At 43.8% G+C, this 21,515-nt stretch overlaps 1 protein-coding gene across 2 annotated transcripts in view; it reads left to right on the forward strand.

The window, feature by feature from the left end:
* The window catches only part of ric8b (RIC8 guanine nucleotide exchange factor B), a 60,303-nt gene extending 39,340 nt beyond the window's left edge, over window positions 1-20,963 (forward strand). For both annotated transcript variants that reach the window (XM_078567687.1, XM_078567686.1), the window contains exons 8-10: window positions 1,188-1,332; window positions 1,886-2,005; window positions 20,772-20,963. In XM_078567687.1, the coding sequence (XP_078423813.1) occupies window positions 1,188-1,332; window positions 1,886-2,005; window positions 20,772-20,892 (386 nt within the window). In that variant the 3' untranslated portion in view covers window positions 20,893-20,963. The remainder of the gene's footprint in view (window positions 1-1,187; window positions 1,333-1,885; window positions 2,006-20,771) is intronic.
* The last annotated feature ends 552 nt before the right edge of the window (window positions 20,964-21,515 follow it).

A 21,515-nucleotide genomic window follows, 5' to 3' on the forward strand; every position in this document is an offset into this window, starting at 1 on the left:
CTGATCAACATGATGTCGATTAGTGACATGTTTGATGCTAATTGTATTAAACTGTGTTGGGAGAGCAATATCTGGTCACTATCGATCTCTTAATGTAATAAAAATCTGTGTGTACTACCTGTCAATTGCTTTCAGTGAGAACTTCCTATGTAAACTTGTCACGCTGTAATCAAACCCTCCCACCAATGGTGGTGCAATAGGGCCTTGGCCTTACATGAAATCATAGAATCATACAGCACATTTGACCGTACAAATTCAAAATGAGGTTCCTTTCAATTTGGTTCCTTTGCAGACACAGTTGTAGGGTTTACAGGCTGGTTGGATCTTACATGCCTCTGACTCTCCCACAAGCTCCTCGCTGTTTATACCTAGCTTTCCCTTTGAATGTAAATTTCCCATTGTATTACTTGGTTTTTTTAAAATGTTACCTCTCCTAACAATAAGCCTTTCATTCCACCAATTTTATTAGTAACATAAACACATTGCTTGGTGTCTCCCAGCTAGGTGCAAGATTTTATTCCCTTCTTTTGAATGGTTTGTTCAGCAAATGCAAATTGCTCTTTATCTTTCACTCCTTACATTTATCTAATTAACATCTCAAAAACTACCATACATCAAAGCACCCAGACTAGCTGTCTTTAATCCAATTCCCTCTCTCTCTCTCTCTCTCTCACTCACTCACTCACTTACCTACACTTCCAATTTAAAAATAATTTCCAATAACATTATACACATTAATATCTCTTCATGACACCGAGTTTTGAGGAAAGATTTTTAAAGCAGCAGGTTACGATCTGGAGTGCATTGCCTGAAAAGATGTGGAATAGTAACTTTCAAGAGGAAATTGGATTAATGCTTGAAAATTGTGGGGCTATGAGCACTGAGCAGTAGAGTGGGATGAATTGGATAGCTCTTTCTAAGAGGCCTGATGGCCTGAATGGCATCCTTCTGTGCTGGATGATTCTGTGATCAGATAAATTCTTAGTTACTAACGATATCCAAAGTACATTAACGCTCCTTTTCAGATATTTTGCTAATGTCTACCAGTGAACCGTAGTGGCAGCACAAAACCTTAAACAACGTTTTCCTCTTAATCCTAAACTGTGCTAATTGATTTTCAGCATCTACTTGGAAAAAGCATCTGCAGGGAGGTATGTAACTTACTGATGAATGTTTCTTTCTTCCAGTTGATTGCTTGTTAAAGTACACTGGCTACGGTAATGCCGCGGGACTACTTGCTGCCCACGGGCTACTGGCCGGAGGAAGGGGTGACGGGCAGTATTCTGAAGATGAGGACACGGATACTGAAGAGTACAAAAGTGTCAAATCTTTGTAAGTATCTTCTCAAACTGTTTTGGTGGTTTGAGAATGCAAGTGTGTAAAAAGTTCCATCATTCCACACAAGGAGGAATGGTGGCTAGAAAACTCAGCAGAGGGTGGGTGAAAGTATCTTTTAGATTTAGGCAAGGTGTGTTGAATGTATGGGATGGGCTGCCAAGAGAGGCAGAAGGACTGTGAGCTGGATGAGTATTTGGAGAAGGATCTAATGGGAGCGATAACGTGGGATGTGACAATTTCTAGACTCTGGTCCTGGCTATGGCCCTGTATATTCCCACGCTGCTGTATTCTTATGTTCCTGATACTTTAGTGGAAAAAAATCTTCCAATCCTGGTTGCGAAAATATTCTCATTTCCATGATAGGGATTGAGCAATAGATTGTTCCGACTTCAGTTAAACCTCCAGCTGTCCTATGAGGAGAGAAGACAGGGAGCTGGGATTATTCTAGCTATCATTTTAAGAAAATTTACTCTCCTCTTACTTCGAACCAAGCATGTGTAATGCTGGCTGCTAACTCCTGATTCCGTGCATCGTTTTTGATTTGCAGCATTAATCCCATCACTGGTCATGTTGAAGATCCGATGCCCAATCCGATGGATGGAATGACCGAGGAACAGAAAGAGTATGAAGCAATGAAACTCGTCAATATGTTTGACAAGCTGTCCAGGTATTCCTGTCATTGCTACTTATAACAAGACAGTAACAGCTTTTGTTAATAGATGAGTGGTTTGGTCAAGAAATAATTCCTCACTTTCCAGTATTCAGGCATGTTTGTCAGGCTTTATGTTCCTGCTAAGATTTTGTCCTGTTTTATGTTCTCCTCTACCTTTTACATTCACTGTCTGTGTATACTGCAGCGTATTTGGCCTTTTTTCCTTAGATTACTAAGAATGGTATGATGTTATTAGTAAAGGCTGCAGGTTCTCCTTTAAATCCATGTTATCGTCTTTAGTGTCTTTTTCCCCACTCGATACAAGTCCAGTCTGTCTGTGGATGTGGGGAGGGGAGATTGAGCTGTGCTCTACAGGAAGTGAGGCCTTCTACTTGGCTTAATATGCGGCTTTCTGAGAACATGTGTGAACCGATAATTATAAAATTGCCTTTGCCTCTACTGGGAGGGAGCAGTCAAGGATCAGTGAATCCTAGAGCTGCAGGGAACCATCCTTGAGTGGGGGTAATGTATTGCAAGGGGAAAACTCTCCGCTGGTTATAGTCATACCTAGCACAAAGGAAGATGGTTGTGGTTGTTGGAGGTCAATCATCTCAGTTCTAGGACACCACTGCAGGGGTTCCTCAGGGTGGTGTCCCAGGCCCAACCATCTTCAGCTGCTTCACCAATGACATTCCTTCCATCATAAGGTCAGAAGTGGGGATGTTCACTGATGATTGTGCAATGTTCAGTACCATTTGTGACTCCTCAGATACTGAAGCAGTCCATGTCCATATGCAGCAAGAACTGGATGATTTTCAGGCTTGGGCTGATAATAGCAAGTAACATTCATGCCACATAAGTGCCAGGCAATGACTCTCCAACAAGAGAGACTGCAACCATCTCCCCTTGACATTCAATGGCATTATCATCGCTGAATCCCCCACTATGAACTTCCTTGCGGTTATTATGGACCAGAAACTGAACTGGATCAGCCATGTAAATACTGTGTCTACAAAAGAGCAGGTCAGAGGCTGGGAACTCTGCAGAGAGGAACTCACCTCCTGACTCCCGAAAGTCCATCCACCATCTACAAGGCTCAAGTCAGGAGTGTGATTGAATAATCTCCACTTGCTTGGATGGGTGCAGCTCCAACAACACTCAAGCCTGACACCGTCCAGGTCAGAGCAGCCTATTTGGCACTCCATCCACCACCTCAACATCCACTCCCTCCACCACCGACACACAGTGGCAGCAGTGTGTACCATCTACAAGATGTACTGCAGCAACTCTCAAAGCTCCTTCAACAGTACCTTCCAAACCCACAATCTCTACCACCTAGAAGGACAAGGGCAGAAGATGCATGGGAACACCATCACCTGCAAGTTCCCATCCAAGTCACACGTCATCTTGACTTAGAACTATATTAGGGCTACCTCACAGTCACTGGGTCAAATTCCTGGAACTCCCTTCCAAACAGCACTGGGTATTCCTACGAGACTCGGACTGCAGCGGTTCAAGAAGGCAGGGAAATTGGGGGTGGGCAATCAGTGCTGGCCTAGCCAGCAACGCCCACACCCCATAAACGAATATCAAAGTCATAAAACTTGCATTTATATAGCGCCATTAACACAGTAAAACATCTCAAGGTCTTTAATCATTTATGGAGCTCTGATTTATCCGTGTAGCCCTGTCAAATTGGCGACAGAACACCAGCTACTTTGGAACAGAGCAGTGTTTTGTATAACACCAGCTACTTTGGAACAGAGCAGTGTTTTGTATAACACCAGCTACTCTAGAACAGAGCAGTGTTTTGTGTAACACCAGCTATTCTGGAACGGAGCAGTGTTTTGTATAACACCAGCTACTCTGGAACGGAGCAGTGTTTTGTATAACACCAGCTACTCTGGAACAGAGCAGTGTTTTGTATAACACCAGCTATTCTGGAACAGAGCAGTGTTTTGTATAACACCAGCTACTCTGGAACAGAGCAGGGTTTTGTATAACACTAGCTATTCTGGAACAGAGCAGTGTTTTGTATAACACCAGCTACTCTGGAACAGAGCAGTGTTTTGTATAACACCAGCTACTCTGGAACAGAGCAGGGTTTTGTATAACACTAGCTATTCTGGAATAGAGCAGTGTTTTGTATAACACCAGCTACTTTGGAACAGAGCAGTGTTTTGTATAACATCAGCTATTCTGGAACGGAGCAGTGTTTTGTATAACACCAGCTACTCTGGAACAGAGCAGTGTTTTGTATAACATCAGCTATTCTGGAACGGAGCAGTGTTTTGTATAACATCAGCTATTCTGGAACGGAGCAGTGTTTTGTATAACACCAGCTACTCTGGAACAGAGCAGTGTTTTGTACAACACCAGCTATTCTGGAACGGAGCAGTGTTTTGTATAACACCAGCTATTCTGGAACAGAGCAGTGTTTTGTATAACACCAGCTACTCTGGAACAGAGCAGTGTTTTGTATAACACCAGCTACTCTGGAACAGAGCAGTGTTTTGTATAACACCAGCTACTCTGGAACAGAGCAGTGTTTTGTATAACACCAGCTACTCTGGAACAGAGCAGTGTTTTGTATAACACCAGCTACTCTGGAACAGAGCAGTGTTTTGTATAACACCAGCTACTCTGGAACAGAGCAGTGTTTTGTATAACACCAGCTACTCTGGAACAGAGCAGTGTTTTGTATAACACCAGCTACTCTGGAACGGAGCAGTGTTTTGTATAACACCAGCTACTCTGGAACAGAGCAGGGTTTTGTATAACACCAGCTACTCTGGAACGGAGCAGTGTTTTGTATAACACCAGCTACTCTGGAACAGAGCAGGGTTTTGTATAACACCAGCTACTCTGGAACAGAGCAGGGTTTTGTATAACACCAGCTATTCTGGAACAGAGCAGGGTTTTGCATAACATGCCATTGATCAAATGTTCAGGAAAGGCAAAATTAGAGTGATCAGCAGAGGAAAGGAAAGAAGGTGGGGGGTTCGGAGATTGTTCTTGGTGCTTCCTCAACCACTCGAGCAGTCAGAGTAACCAAAAAAGGGAGACAGCAACAGAGATGCAGGAAGGGGTTACATTTTGGTAGCACTTCTCACTTCTGTTTATCAAGTGTATTACTTTCTGAAATGCAGGCGCTGTCCTAATGTAATTAGAGGAAAGTTATGAGAGACACAGAGGGCCAGAGAGAGAGGGAGGGCAAGAGTGACAGAGACTTGGGAAGGAACAGAATGACAGACATGAGAGAGCCAGCACAGGCTTGACAGGCCAGATGGCCTCCTTCTGGTGCTGGAACCATTCTATGAGACGAGAAGAAAGGAGAGAGTGACTGATAGTGAGGAAGGACAACAGATGGACGGAGAGTGTGACAGAGGCAATTATTTCTTCTAATCTTTTAAAAACACAATATTGAGATCGGTGGCAACCTGGACTGCAGTAATAAGCCAAGTGAATCCTGCACTCGTACTTGGAACACAAATAAAGAAATCAACATATGGGGAAGGAAAATGGTCCAAATCGCATTATTTACAATCCATTTTGGGGATCTCACAAAGGCATCTGTGTCCAGAATACCTGGAATAAGCCTGCTACCTTGGCGCCTGGTCACTGTGGTCTGGGTATGGGAAATCAAAGAGAGTCCAACTCCTTTCAGACAGTCCTTTTTGGTGCAGCATTTTTAATGAGGTTTTAAATGTTGTGAGTACATTGGGTTTTGTATTCTCTTAATTGTATCAGATCTACTTGTGTATCATTTTCTATTGTTATCAGAGGTCAATTTAAATTAGCAAGTTTAAATTAATAAATTAAATTGTCAAATCACTAGTTTAATAGGATAACAAATTAATTTGAGATTAGTTCGATATTGTTGTACAAATGCACACTGCTGGATAAACATTTGAAGTAGAAAGATGCAGGACTATGGAGAGTACACAGGGCTTCATTTTGAATTGCTCTAGCAAAGAGGCAGCATGCGTACAATGGGCCAAATAGCTTCCTGGTGGACTGTAAATGTCCAAGGTTCGTTACTGTAACTTCTGTTATTTGGTTTTTAAATTCTTATTCCAATTCCAGAATTTTCAAACTTACAAAAATAATGTATATAAAACTGCAAAAACCAGAAGTTTCATTTGACTAAATTTGGTTTCCAAGTACATTTGTAATTTGGCCCTTTTCATTCTGTCTGTTTAAGAAGAGTTCCACACTGATTTTGCCTAATTCCATTGGGCTGGTACTGCATGTACAGCTTGGCTTAGACAGAGGGAATGGGTAGAAAATGGGCGAGGCCCTGTCTTAAACGTGAAAACAAGCTGTTAGGTAAGTGGAAAAATCTTGTGGGGAGACTAAAACTGGGGGCATAAGCTCTCCCCTCTAACACTGAGATGAGAAGAAACCTTTTCTCTGAAAGGGTCGTTGGTGTGTGGAAACTCTCTTCCCCAGAAAGCAGTGGAGGCTGGGTCTTTGAATTTATTCAAGGCAGAGTTAGACAGATTTTTGTTAGGCAAGGCAAGGCTATGGGTGGGGTGCAGACAGGAAAGTGGAGCTGAGACCACAACCAGATAAGCCATGACCTTATTGAATGGTGGAGCAGGCTTGAAGGGCCGAATGGCCTACTCCTGTTCCTATGTTGCTTAAAAGTAAGCTAACTGAGAGCTTATTTGCGCGTTAAAACATTTAAGGATTTCTTTGCTGTTTTGCTACTTTTTAATGAGAGGTTGTCTTAAATGGTTCCAAAGATTTACATTACTTTTTCACAAAATAACCCTGTTAATTTGAAACAAACATTGCCAGTAAATGCACACATCAGTCAACATCTGTAAAATGACAGTTTAGTGTTTTGGGTGAGTTCCTCTCTGTCAGAAGTCAAGCAAATTTTCCTCTTTTCTATTAGTCAAATATTACCTCTCGGCTCATTGATGTAACAAATAGGATCAGGAGGAGCCCTTGGAGCCTGTTCTGTCATTTAAATGAAACCGTCGCTGATCTTCAAGCTAATTCTATTACCTGCCTTTGCCCCCATATCCCTTAATACCCTTGACTAACAAAAATCTTTCACAGTTTTAAAATTAATAATAATACATCTTCATAAAATGATTCCTTGCCAACCTATTCCAGAAGCCTGGAATCTGTGTAAATTAGCGTGGACCAATTAACTTGAGCCAGACATAGACAGAAACTCGCACAAAGGTTAGAGCTGAGCAGATACAGCAGAACCTGTGCCACTGTCGACCACATTCATTAAAAGCACTGGTTTAATTAACAGATCATTCAGGCCGACAGTACAGCTTTGAGTTTCTCTTTCTTCAGAATGCATCTCACAGTTGATGCCTCATGAAAAGGTCGGAACTATTATGTGGCACTCAATTAGAGAAAGATGAACAAGTCCCTCCAACACTAACCAAAGCGTTTTACCCGGGGAGAGCGGGGTTTTGCTTTGTTAAATTGCCAAAGGTACGAATGGTGTAATTAATTCCAGGTATTGGTACTGACAGACACACAACAGAGCAGAAAGATTGTCATACAAAAGGTCTGACTCACAGTCATAATCAAGCTAAATGGCAATGCGAAGATGTAACCTGCATCAGTGAAAGGGGCTCTCAGGAGACCTGAAGCTGCAAGCAGGAATGCAAGCACCCAGTCCTTAATTGAGACCTCCTTTCCACAAAGCCACTCGGAAGATGATGTTTTATTTATAGTGAATAATTAACAAAGTGAGCTGGAATGTGATGCTGGTAGCTGTGTCAGAGGCAGGGTGTAGGGTAGGGTGCATACTCTTATTTCTCAGGACGTTGGTGTCCTTTCTCCCTTCCTTCCTAGAGCTATGGTTTATACGTCTTTGCTACTTAAAGCTGATGCGTTCACATTCAGAATCCCATAAGGCCCTTTCTGATGGCTAACAGTCTCTGTACTGATCCAGTTTACACACATTACCCAGAGATTGTGACAGTGATAATTCATGACTCCCTCTGTATCGAACTTTACATAATTACCAAGCTTCCCAGCATCGGATTTGGGGGGTACCCCAAAGATGCACTGGGGAATCCCTCTGGGAACTCCCCCGGCTAAAGGTTTGCATGGCAATTGCCCAGAAGCGCGCACTTCCTCTGGACAATTGTGCTGCCTGGGAACCTTCAGGAAATGCAATTTAACGGATGGTTCCGTCAGGGTTATACCAACAGTTAGTCAGAAAAAGTTGGAAGAATTAAAACCTTTTCTAACTTCTGAGTAAATATTGTAAAGACCCAGCTCCAGTGAACCGAGGCGCCAACGTAATTTTCAAGACCAGGTAAGTAGGTATTTATTTCTTCTAATTCCTGCGGGCCAGCGCTTTCCGACGCTAAGTTACGGCCCAATAAAATTCTTAATCCAATCTCCAACAACAACAACAGCTTGCATTTATAGCACCTTTAATGGTGTAAAACATCCCCAAGCTGCTTCACAGGAGCGTTATCAAATAAAATTTGACACTGAGACACATAAGGAGATATTAGGACAGGTGACCAAAGGTTTGGTCAAAGGGGTAACTTTTAAGGAGCCGGTTAAAGTCGGAAGGAGAGGTGGAGAGTTTTAGGAAGGACAGTCTAGAGCGTAGGGTGCTGGTGGCAGAGTGATTAAAATTAAGGGTCAGCGTAATTGGCAGCCAGTGTAGATCAGCAAGCATAGGGATGATGGGTGAGTGGGACTCGGTGCAAACTAGGACATGGGCAGTAGAGTTTTAGATGACCTAAAGTTTATGAAGGGCAGTAACTCTTTCGAGTTATCAACAGTCACAGATTGTAACTCTTTCAAGTACATTCACAGTTCTTGGTTTCCGGGAGTGGGACATGAACCCACAACCCTCTGATTCAAAGGCGAGGGTACTACGAACTGAGCCACAGCTGACACCTCTATGAAGGGCAGTAAGTAGGAGGCTGGCCAGGGGTGTGTTGGAATAGTCAAGTCTAGAGGTAACGAGAAAGGTATGGAAACTCTTTTCGAGTTATCAACAGTCACAGATTGCAACTCTTTCGAGTACAATCACAGTTCTTGGTTTCCGGGAGTGGGACATGAACCCACAACCCTCTGATTCAAAGGCGAGGGTGCTATGAACTGAGCCACAGCTGACACCTCTATGAAGGGCAGTAAGTAGGAGGCTGGCCAGGGGTGTGTTGGAATAGTCAAGTCTAGAGGTAACGAGAAAGGTATGGAAGACCACCTGCTTTACATTTGATGTTAAATATCCTGTTTTCTATTTAAGCTTTAAAATTAGTCTTACCAAGCAGTGGCCTTGCAAACAGTTTGAAAGCGATTGAGAGCAGCCTTTACGAGACCACGGGGCCTGAATGCTCAAACTCCTGAAAGTTGAGCTCAATCAGGCGACCAGAATGGAGAAGCCCAAAGACAGCCCTAAAAAAGCTGTCCCCTGGCCTCATCAACGTCACTGCGGCAAGCTGCAGACGAGGCTCCCAGACCTGACCTTAGCTGGCTGGTCAGGGCCTGGTCGATATCAGATGGCTGAGAACGCAGGTGATCTTGACAGAGTTGGGGGGTGGCTGTGGATGGAGGGAGAGCTGATCAGGAGGAGGGTGAAGTTTTAAAATACAGACAACTTTTGCGGCCTCCAGTCACCACTTCAATGAACCAGGCTCAGCTGCTGTGAAGCCTGAAAAATCAGTCAAAGTAGGAACCACGTTCCAATATCCAGTTGAGGCCTATGCTCAGTTGGGAGTCCAGGTACACAAATCACTGAAAGCTAGCGCACAGGTACAAAAAGTAATCCTAGAAAATCATAATGAGTGGGTGGAGTTGCATGGATTTATGAAAGGAAAATCGCGTTCACAGAATCACAGAATTGTTACAGTGCAGAAGGAGGCCATTTGGCCCATCGTGTCTGCACCAGCTCTGAGCAGTTCACTTAGTGCCATCCTCCTGCTTTCTCTCAACAACCCTGCACATTGCTGCTTTTCAGATAAATCCAATTCCCTTTGGAATGCCTTGATTGATCCTGCCTCCACCACACTTTCAGGCAGTGAAACCAGAATCACAGAATTTAAACAGCATAGGAGGAGGCCTTTTGGCTCATCGTGTCTGCACTGACTCTACAAATGAGCATTATGACCTAGTGCCATTGCCCTGACTTTTCCCCGTATCCCTGCACATTGCTTCTATTCAAATAATCATCCTGAATCATCCAATGCCCTCCTGAATGCCTCGATTGAACCTGCCTCCACCACACTCCCAGGAAGTGCATTCCAGACCCAAACCACTTAAAAGATTTTCCCCCCGTCACACTTGCTTTGCAAAACACTCTCGTTCTTGATCCTTTTACGAGCAGGAACAGCTTCTCCCTATCTACTCTGTCCAGCCCCCTCATGATTTTGAACATCTCTATCACACTTCCTCTCAGCCTTCCTCTCCCCAAGGAGAGCAGTCCCAAACTCTCCAATCCATCCTCATAACTGAAGTTTTGTCATCGCTGGGACCATTCTTGTAAACCTCTTCTGCACTCTCTCCAACGTGCTCACATCCTTACTATAATGTGGCACCCAAAACTGTACACAATACTCCAGCTGTGGTCTAATGAGTGTCTTATATAAATTCAGCATTATCTCCTTGCTCTTGTACTCTATGCCCCTATTAATAAAGCCCAGGATACTATATGCTTTCTTAACTGTTCTCTCCACCTGTTTATAGGCCCCCTAACAATAACCACACTATAGGATGGGTTATACAGGAAGAAATCATGGGGGCTTGTGAGAAAGGTATGGCGATAATCATGGGTGATTTTAATCTATGTATAGATTGGACAAAACAGATTGAGTTCATAGTGATTCCGGGACAGTTTCTTAGAACAGTACCTTTCTAGCATCAACCAGAGAACAGGCTGCACTAGATCTGGTGATGTATAATGAGACAGGATTAATTAATGACCTCATAGTGAAGGTGCCCCTAGGTAGCAGTGATCATAACATGATTAAATTTCACATTCAGTTTGAGGAAGAGAGAAATGGATCTAAGACTAGTGTTTGAAACCTAAATAAGGGTAATTTTGAGGGCATGAAGACAGCTGGGAAAGTGAACTGGAAAATTAGCTTAAGGGTTAGGTCAGCACAGATGCAGTGGCAGACATTTAGGGAGATATTTCAGAATACTCAGAAAAGATGCATTCCAATAAGAAAGATAGATTCTAAGGGAAGGAAGCATCATCCGTGGCGAACTAAGGAAGCTAAAGATGGTATCAAAATTAAAGATAAAGTGTTATTAAAGATAAATTCTCCAAAGATGAGTGGCAGGTCAGAAGATTGGACAGAATATAATGAACAGCAAAGAATGGCTAAAGATACATAAGGAGGGAGAAATTGGGAGTACGAGAGAAAGCTAGTTGGAAATATGAAAACAGATAGTAAGAGTTTCTACAGGTATTTAAAAGGAAAAGAGTAAAGTGAGTGTTGGTCTAGAGAGAGAGAGAGAGAGTCTGGTTATTAATAATGGAAAATAAGGAAATGGCAGAAGAATTGAGCAGATATTTTGTGTGTCTCATCACTGTAGAGGATACAAATAACATGCCAGAAATAATAGTGAATCAGGAGGTGAAAGGGAGAGTGGAACTTAAAACAATTATAATCACTGGGGAAAGGTGCTAAGAAAATTATTAGAACTAAAAGCTGACAAGTCCCCAGGCCCCGATGGGCTTCATCCCAGGGTCTTAAAAGAAGTGGCTGCTGAAATAGTAGATGAGTTGGTTTTAATTTTTCAAAATTCTCCAGATTCTGGAAAGGTCCCATCAGATTGGAGAATAATGAACATGATTCTTCAATTCAAGAAACGAGGGAGACAGAAAGGAGGAAACTGCAGGGCAGTTGGCTTAACATATGTCAAAGGAAAACTGCTGGAACCTGTTATTACGGAGGTTGCAGTGGGGCACTTTGAAAATCTCAATGCAATGAAGCAGAGTCAACATGGTTTTTTGAACGGGAAATGATGTTTGACTAATTTATTGGAGTTTTTTGAGAAAGTAACAAGCAACGTGGATAAAGGAGAACCTGTGGATGTGCTGTACTTAGGTTTCCAGAAGGTCTTTGACAAGGTGCCACATCAAAGGTTATTACGCAAAATAAGAGCTCATGGCATAGGGGGTAACATATTAGCATGGATAAGATTGGTTAACTAACACGGAACAGAAAGTAGGCATAAATGGGTCATGTTTGGGTTGGCAAGATGTTGACGAGTGGAGTTCCACTGGGATCAGTGCTGGGGCCTCAACTATTTACAATTTATATCAATGACTTGTGTGAAGGGAATTTGCTGATGACACAAAGATGGGTAGGAAAGTAAGTTGTGAAGAGGACATAAGGAGTCTGCAAAGGGATGTAGATTAAGTGGGCAAAAATTTGGCAGATGTAGCATAATGCGGAAAAATGTGAACTTGTTGACTTTGTAGGGAAGAATAGAAAAGCAACATATTTAAATGGAGAGAGATTGCAGGACTCTTGAGGCGCAGAGGGATCTGGGTGTCCTATTTCATGAATCACATAAAGTTAGTATGCGGAGATAGCAAGTAATCAGGAAGGCAAATGGAATGTTGTTGTTATTGCAAGGGTAATGGAATAGAAAAATAGGGATATTTTGTTACAATTATACAGGGCATTGGTGAGACCACACCTGGAGTACTGTGTACAGTTTTGGTCTCCTTATTTAAGAAAGGATGTAAATATGTTGGAAGCAGTTCGGAGTAGGTTCACTCGACAGATTCCTGGAATGAAGGGTATTGTTATGAAGAAAGGTTGGATAGGCTGGGCCTGTGTCCATTGAAGTTTAGAAGAATGAGAAGTGATCTTATTGAAACATATAAGATCCTAAGGGGACACAATTTAAAAATAAGTTCGGGGGGTGTGGGGGGTGCGGGGGTGGCGGGTCGGGGTCTCATTTAAGACTGAGATGAGAAGAAATTTTTTCTGAGGGCCGTGAGTCTTCCTCAGAGAGCGGTGGAGGCAGGGTCAATGAATATTTTTAAGGCTGAGGGAGACAGATTCTTGACTAACAAGGGAGCCGAAGGTTATTGGAGGGAGGCGGAATGTTGAGTTGAGGTCACTGCTGCTCCGAATCCTATGTTCGTATGAACCTCATTTGTCTATGTCCATTTGAAGTTCTACCCTATCTTTCCTCTTCTCAGTTCACAATGCTTCCAAGTTTTGTATCATGCGCAAATTTTGAAATTGTGCCCTGAACACCACAGTCTAGGTCATTAATGTACATCAGGAAGAGCAAGGGTCCCAACACTGACCCCAGAGGAACTCCACTACAAACGTTCCTCCAACCTGAAAAACATCCATTAATCACTACTCTCTTTCCTGTCACTCGGCCAATTTGATATCTACGTTTCTACTGTCCCTTTCATTCCCTGAACTATAACTTTTCTCACCAGTCTGTTGTACAGCACTGTGTCAAATACCTTTTGAAGTCCGTGTACACATGAATGGCATTGTCCTCCTCAACCCTCACTGTTACCTCTTCAAAAATCTCAAGCAAGTGAGTTAAACATGATTTTCCCTTAACAAATCCATGCTGGCTATCCTTAATTAACCTGCATTTGTCCATGTGACTATTAATTTTGTCCCAAATTATTGTTTCTAGAAGTTTCCCCACCACCATAGTTAAACTAAGATAAAAGCAAAATACTGCGGATGCTGGAAATCTGAAACAAAAACAGAAAATGCTGGAAAAAAACTCAGGAGGTCTAACAGTACCTGTGGAGGGAGATACAGAGTTAACGTCTCAAGTCCATATGACTCTTCTTCGGAGCTTAAAAGGTCAACTGATTAGCCTGTAGTTGCTGGGCTTATCTTTACACCCTTTTTTGAACATTTCGATTTCCAGTCCTCTGGCACCACCAGGGGACTTCTATGTCCATCACCAAGAGTGGCTCGGTAGCACCACTACTGACCGAGCTGGCCGAGTCCTAAAGGACATAACTGATAGGCTGTGTCTGCGGCAGGTAGTGAAGAACCATCAAGAAGGAAAAACATACTTAACCTCATCCTCACCAACCTGTCTGCCACAGATGCATCTGTCCATGACGGTATCAGTAGGAGTGACCACCACATAGTCCTTGTGGAGACAAAGTCCGATCTTCACATTGAGGATACCTTCCATCGTGTTGTGTGGCACTACCACCGTGCTAAGTGGGATAGATTTTGAATAGATCTAGCAACTCAAAATTAGGCATCCATGAGGTGTGGGCCGTCAGCAGCAGCAGAATTGTACTCAGCCACAATCTGTAACCTCATGGCCCGGCATATTCCCAACTCTACCAACAAGCTGTGGGATCAACCCTGGTTCAATGAAAAGTGCAGGAGGGCATGCCAGAAGCAGCACCAGGCATACCTAAATATGAGGTGTCAACCTGCTGAAGCTACAGCAGAGGACTACTTGCATGCCAAACAGCAAAAGCAGTATGCGATAAACCGAACTAAACGACCCTACAACCAATGGATCAGGCTTATGTTCTGCAATCCTGCCATACCGAATTGTGAATAGCGGTGGTCATATGAACTTATGAAATAGGAGCAGAAGTAGGCCATTCAGCTCCTCGAGCCTGCCCCGCAATTCAGTAAGATCATGGCTGATCTCTTTGTGTTTCACATTCTACCTCCAATAACCTTAGATTCTTGTTAGGCAAGCGAATCAATCTAGCTCCACCTTAAAAATATTCAATTTTTTATTTGCTCACCGCCTTCTGAGGTAGAGAGTTCCAAAGTCGCACAACCCTCAAGAGAAAAAATTTCTCCTCCCCTCTGTCCTAAAAGGGCAACCCCTAATTTTAAAACAATGGCCCCTAGTTCCTGGACTCAACCACAAGAAGAAACATCCTTTCCACGTCCACCTTGTCAATGCCTTTCAGAAACTGATATACTTCAATCAAGCCACCCCTCACTCTTCTAAACTCCAGTGGAAACAGGCCCAGTCTGTTGAATCTTTCCGCATAAGATAACCTCATTCCAGGTGTCAATCTAGTAAACCTCTTCTGAATCGCCTCCAACGCATTTGCATCCTTCCTTAAATAAGGAGACCAAAACTGCATACCGTATTCGCGATGTGGTCTCACCAATACTGTGCCAAGTTAGTTTAAACCTTCCCCAATAGCACTACCAAGGAACTCAGCTCCAGTTCTATTTAGGTGCAACTGGTGCGGCCTGTACAGGTCCCAGCTCCCCCAGAGCCAATCCTAATGTCTCAAGAATCTTTTTTTTTAAATTCATTCATGGGATGTGGGCTTCGCTGGCTGGGCCATCATTTATTGATTTATTGCCCACCCTTGTTGCCCTTGAGAAGGTGGTGGTGGGCTGCCTTCTTGAGCCGCTGCAGTCCATGTGATGTTAGGAAGAGAGTTCCAGGATTTTGACCCAGCGACACTGGAGGAACGGTGATATATTTCCAAGTCAGGATGGTGAGTGACCTGGAGGAGAACTTCCAGGTGGTGGTGTTCCCATTAATCTGCTGCCCCTGTCCTTCTAGAAGATAGTGGTCGTGGGTTTGGAGGGTACTGTCTAAGGAAGCTTGGTGAATTCCTGCAGTGCATGTTGTAGATGGTACAGACTGCTGCTACTGTGCGTCAGTGGTGCAGGGAGTGAATGTTTGTTGATGCAGTGCCAGTCAAGCGGGCCACTTTGTCCTGGATAGTGTCAAGCTTCTTGAGTGTTGTGGGAGCTGCACTCATCCAGGCAAGTGGAGAGTATTCCATCACACTCCTGACTTGTGCCTTGTAGTTGGTGGACAGGCTTTGGGGAGTCAGGAATTGAGTTACTCTCTGCAGAATTCCCAACCTCCGACCTGCTCTTGTAGCCACAGTGTTTATATGGCTATTCCAGTTCAGTTTCTGGTCAATGGTAACCCCCAGGATGTTGATAGTGGGGGATTCAGTGATGGTAATACCATTGAGTGTCAAGGGGCGATGGTTAGATCCTCTCTTGTTGGAGATGGTCATTGCCCGCCACTTGTGTGGTGCGAATGTTACTTGCCACTTGTCAGCCCAAGCATGGATATTATCCAGGTCTTGCTGCATTTGGACATGGACTGTTTCAGTATCTGAGGAGTTGTGAATACCTCTGAACGTTGTGCAATCATCAACGAACATCCTTCCATCACTAGGTCAGAAGTAGGGAAGGTCATTGATGAAGCAGCTGAAGATGGTTGGGCCAAAGATACTACCCTGAGGAACTCCTGTAGTGATGTCCTGGAGCTGAGATGACTGACCTCCAACAACCACAACCATCTTCCTTTGTGCTAGGTATGACTCCAACCAGTGGAGAGTTTTCCCCCTGATTCCCATTGACTCCAGTTTTGCTAGGGCTCCTTGATGCCACACTCAGTCAAATGCTGCCTTGATGTCAAGGGCAGTCACTCTCACCTCACCTCGGGAGTTCAGCTCTTTTGTCCATGTTTGAACTAAGGCTGTAATGAGATCAGGAGCTGAGTGGCCCTGGCGGAACCCAAACTGGGCATCAGTGAGCAGGTTATTGCTAAGCAAATGGCACTTGATAGCACTGTTGATGATCCCTTCCATTACTTTACTGAAGATGGAGAGTAGACTGATTGGGGCGGTAATTGGCCAGGTTGGATTTGTCCTGCTTTTTGTGTACAGGACATACCTGAGCAATTTGCCACATAGCCGGGTAGATGCCAGTGTTGTAGCTGTAGTAGAACAGCTTGACTAGGAGCACGGCAAGTTCTGGAGCACAAGTCTTCAGTACTATTGCCAGAATATTGTCAGGGCCCCAATCCTTTGCAGTATTCAGTGCCTTCAGTTGTTTCTTGATATTTCATGGAGTGAATTGAATTGACTGAAGACTGGCATCTCTGATGCAGGGGACCACCAGAGGAGGCCAAGATGGATCATCCACTCGGCATTTCTGACTGAAGGTTGTTGCAAATATTTCAGCCTTGTCTTTTACACTGATGTGCTGGGTTCCCCCATCATTGAGGATGGAGATATTTGTGAAGCCTGCTCCTCTAGTGAGTTGTTTAATTGTCCACCACCATTCACGATTGGATGTGGCAGAACTGCAGAGTTTAGATCTGATCCGTTTGTTGTGGGATTGCTTAGCTCTGTCTATCACTGCTTATGCTGTTTGGCCTGCAGGCAGTCCTGGTGTAGCCCCACCAGGTTGACACCTCATTTTTAGATATGCTTGGTGCTGCTCCTGGCATGCCCTCCTGCACTCTTCATTCAACCAGGGTTGATCCCCTGGCTTTGTGGTAATGGTAGAGTGGGGGATATGCCATGAGGTTACAGATTGTGTTCGAGTATAATTCTGCTGATGGCCCACAGCGCCTCATGGATGCCCAGTCTTGAGCTGCTAGATCTGATCGAAATCTATCCCATTTAGCACAGTGGTTGTGCCACACAACACGATGGAGAGTATCCTCAATGTGAAGGCGGGTCTTCGTCTCCACAATGACCGTGCAGTGGTCACTCCAACTGATTCTGTCATGGACAGATGCATCTGCGGCAGGCAGGTTGGTGAGGATGAGGTCAAGTATGTTTTTCTCTCTCGTTGGTTCCCTCACCACCTGCCGTAGACCCAATCTAGCCGCTGTCTTTTGGGCCTTGGCCAACTCGGTCAGTAGTGGTGTTACCAAGTCACTCTTGGTGATGGGCATTGAAGTCCCCCACTCAGAGTACATTCTGCGCCCTTGCCACCCTCAGTGCTTCCTCCAAGTGGTGTTCAACATGGAGGAGCACTGATTCATCAGCTGAGGGAGGGCGGTATGTGGTAATCAGCAGGAGGTTTCCTTGCCCATGTTTGACTTGATGCCATGAGCCTTCATGGAGTTCGGAGTCAATGTTGAGGATTCCCAGGGCATCTCTTTCCCGGCTTATCTCTGCAGTGATGGTGGTGTCTGGGACATAAGGGATATGATTCTTTGAGGACGACTGTCAGGCTGATGTTAGTAAGGAGTGATTTGCAGGGTCGACAGGGCTGAGTTTGCCGTTGTTATTTCCGGCTCTTAGGTCAATGCCGGGTGGTCCATCTGGCTTCATTCCTATTTTGAGACTTTGTAGTGGTTTAATACAACTGAGTGGTTGGTTTCCTAGGCAGAGGTCAGGCAGCAGTTAAGACTCAACCACATTGCTGAGCCTGGAGTCACATGTAGGCTAGATCAGGCAAGGTTGGCAGATTTCCTTCCCTAAAGGGTATTCTTTCGAGTTATTAACAGTCACAGATTGCAACTCTTCCGAGTACAATCACAGTTCTTGGTTTCCAGGAGTGGGACATGAACCCACAACCCTCTGATTCAATGGCGAGGGTGCTATGAACTGAGCCACAGTTGACACCTCCCCTAAAGGGTATTAGTGAACCAGATGGGTTTTTACAACAATTGGCAATGGTCATGGCTGTAACTAGTGGGGTAGCACAAGGATCAGCACTTGGGCCTCAGCTGTTTACAATCTAAGTTAATGACTTAGCTGAAGGGACCAAATATATCCAAATTTGTTGATAATACAAAGTTGGGTGGGAGAGTAAGCTGCGAGTGGATGCAATGAGGCTGCAAGAGTATTTAGACAGGTTAGAGAATGGCGGATGGAATACAGTGTGGAGAAATGTGAAGTTATCCACTTTGATAGGAAGAATGGAAATCAGAATTTTTTTTAAAGTGCCATTTATTCCAGATCTGGCAGCATCTGTGGAGAGAGAGAAACCAGAGTTAATGTTTTGAGTCTGTGTGAAGAGCTCTAAAGAGTTGTATGGACTCAAAACGTTAACTCTGTTTTTCTCTCCGCAGATGCTGACAGACCTGCTGAGTTTTTCCAATACTTTCTGTTTTCAGATTTCCAGCATCTGCAGTATTTTGCTTTTATCCCCTTTACTCAACCCTTTGAGCATAATCAAATGGGCTTCCTGTTCCCTCTGGTGATCCATCCCGTGGTCTTCAACTCTTCACAATCCTTGTTTTCTCGAACATGGATTCCATCTTCACCAGCCCTCCGCTTGGGTATTACCCCAAAAGCAGTCCTTTTCTTCTGCCTGGCATAGTAGCACTTGTTGGTTGCCTTCCCCAAATCTTTCAGTCTGACTTCCTCTGAGAGGCCATAGGCAGCAAGAACAGCTGCCTTCTCCTGTTGTGTTTATGTTAAAACTTGTACCTTACTTTCAATAAGTTTTGACCTAGGCCTCTGTGCCTATGGCAACCAGATTATATGGGATTGTCTCTGGACAGACTTTGAGGTCGCATGCCCCTCTCCACTATTCCATTTTTGCCTTGAATTAAAGGAGACAGGTTTAAACAACCATTTTATGCCCAGCAGTCACATTTTTTAATTCAGTTCTCATTTTAGCTGATGTTACGATCTCTGCCTCAATAGCGCCTCTGTTTTGACCTCACTATAATTATTATGGTATGATTGGGTTGTAACTTTGTAGGCTGATTTGGAAAGTGAGTGTTTGGAGTTCAGTGTTTGGTGTTGAACTGCCCTTCAGTGATCTCAAGGTAAGTTGGGATATATAGATGTGGTTTGATACTGTTATATGGGAGGGGAGAAGCATGGCATAGGTTTCCATCATCTTTATTGCAGTTGTGTGACCATTGTATTGCAAGGGTGGGTGAGGAGCATATTTGTTTGTCAGTATGGAGCGCGTAGGACAGATTTTTATATAAGCAGTAGCCTGTAGATAATGTACACTTGATCGGCACCCCATTCACCCCCTTAAACATTCACTCCCTCCACCACTGATGCACAGTGTCAGCAGTGTGTACCATCTACATGATGCACTGCAGCAACTCAGAGGCTCCTTCAACAGCACCTTCCGTGAACTCTAGCATCTAGAAGGACAAGGTAGCAGATGCATGGGAACAACACCACATACAAGTTCCCCTCCAAGTTGCACACCATCCAGTCGTGGAACTATGTCGCCGTTCCTTCCCTGTCGTTGAGTCAAAATCCTGGAACTCCCTCTCTAACAGCACTGTGGGTGTACCTAAACCACATGGACTGCAGCGGTTCAAGAAGGCAGCTCACCACCACCTTCTCAAGAGCAATTAGGATGGGCAACACACGCTGGCGATGTCCACATCCTGTGAACGAATATTAAAAAACACATAAATTGACAAAATTGAATGAAGTTTGAACTTTTCCATAAACTTATGTGCATTAAAAGTTTTACTGGGTGTTTTGTGTTATATTTGTGCAGCTAATGCTTTTGATTAGAAAATCATCTTTAAGGCAGGCAGGACACAGAATAGATGTAATTGGATTAGCTGTGAAGAGGTACAAAGAGTTCCTTTGAAGAGATTAAACTGACTGACAATTTTACAATTAAACTCTCCCAAACAATGACAGTGTGAGATGGAGCTTGCCAGTCAGAGTCAGCTAGCAAACACTCAAATACCACTCGAGTTCACACGGAATGCATTTTGGAGGATGTGATCATTCTATTTACTGAAATTAAATAAATGTACTTATGAGAAAGCATTTAATAATGAGGTTATTTGCAGATACTTGTAGGAGGGGTGGGGGGGCAAGCTGGGGCAGCAGGTTGTGTAAAGCCAGGAGCATGAGTGGGTGGGGGGAGAGCATTATTCAAGACAATGGCTCTGCATCCTGTTCATTAGGATTTGACTTTCCTTTCATCCCTTAATTGGTTTAGTGGGTCTAATGAGACTCTCGGAATGAAGATTTGTTTTGGTGATATTTTGGCTTTTATTTCTGTCTAAAGCTTTTTTTTAAGCAGTAAAGTATCAGCCACCAATCGCCCACCCATTCATGGAAATTAACTCTTTTATTTTACAGGGAGCAGATAATTAAGCCAATGAGAGTTAAGCCAGACGGCACAATGGGTCCCTTGGAGGAAGTAGCCAATGAGTACACCAGTGATCACAATTCCACTTCAGATTCTGATGAGAATATCTAGTGGGGAACCTTGTATCCCTTCACGGAACTCTGCCTTTCTTTAATTATTTTCACAGGACGTGTTCGCCAGAAGGGGAAAAAATGGTTTCCAGCCTGGAGTGCAGATGATGCATTAGGGTCATCTCTAAAGCTGCCTGACAGCTGTACAGAAAGGCTGGCCTTATCTGCAGAGAGGATATTTTCTATTTATTTCTTTTGCACCATCTTTATACCATTGTTTGTAAAGCCAGATCACATTCAGTTTCAATGTCATCCGGTTCCATAACTGACAGCATCAACAGTGCACTGGAGTTGGAATGAAAGGACTGCCATTCTGGATTGATCTCCACTGGGAAGCAATATGAGCAGAACAGAGTTGCATCGCATCAGAGAGAGTGAAGTGACTGTTCCAGAATTACACTGTACAGAATCGTGCTTTGCTTTGTATATTTAAATTACTCAAATGTATTGAAGTTAGTCCAACAACATCGAAATTTTAAGAACTTGCATTTTCAGAGTATTTCACAGCATGTCACAACCAATTCATTATTTCTGAAATGTAGCCACTGCTGTTATGTAGGTAAACACGACAACCATTTTGTGTACTGCAAGGCCCCACTACTAACATGAATGACCAGCATGATC

The sequence above is a fragment of the Cetorhinus maximus genome, chromosome 22, assembly GCF_964194155.1.
Source record: "Cetorhinus maximus chromosome 22, sCetMax3.hap1.1, whole genome shotgun sequence".
Lineage (NCBI taxonomy): Eukaryota > Metazoa > Chordata > Chondrichthyes > Lamniformes > Cetorhinidae > Cetorhinus > Cetorhinus maximus.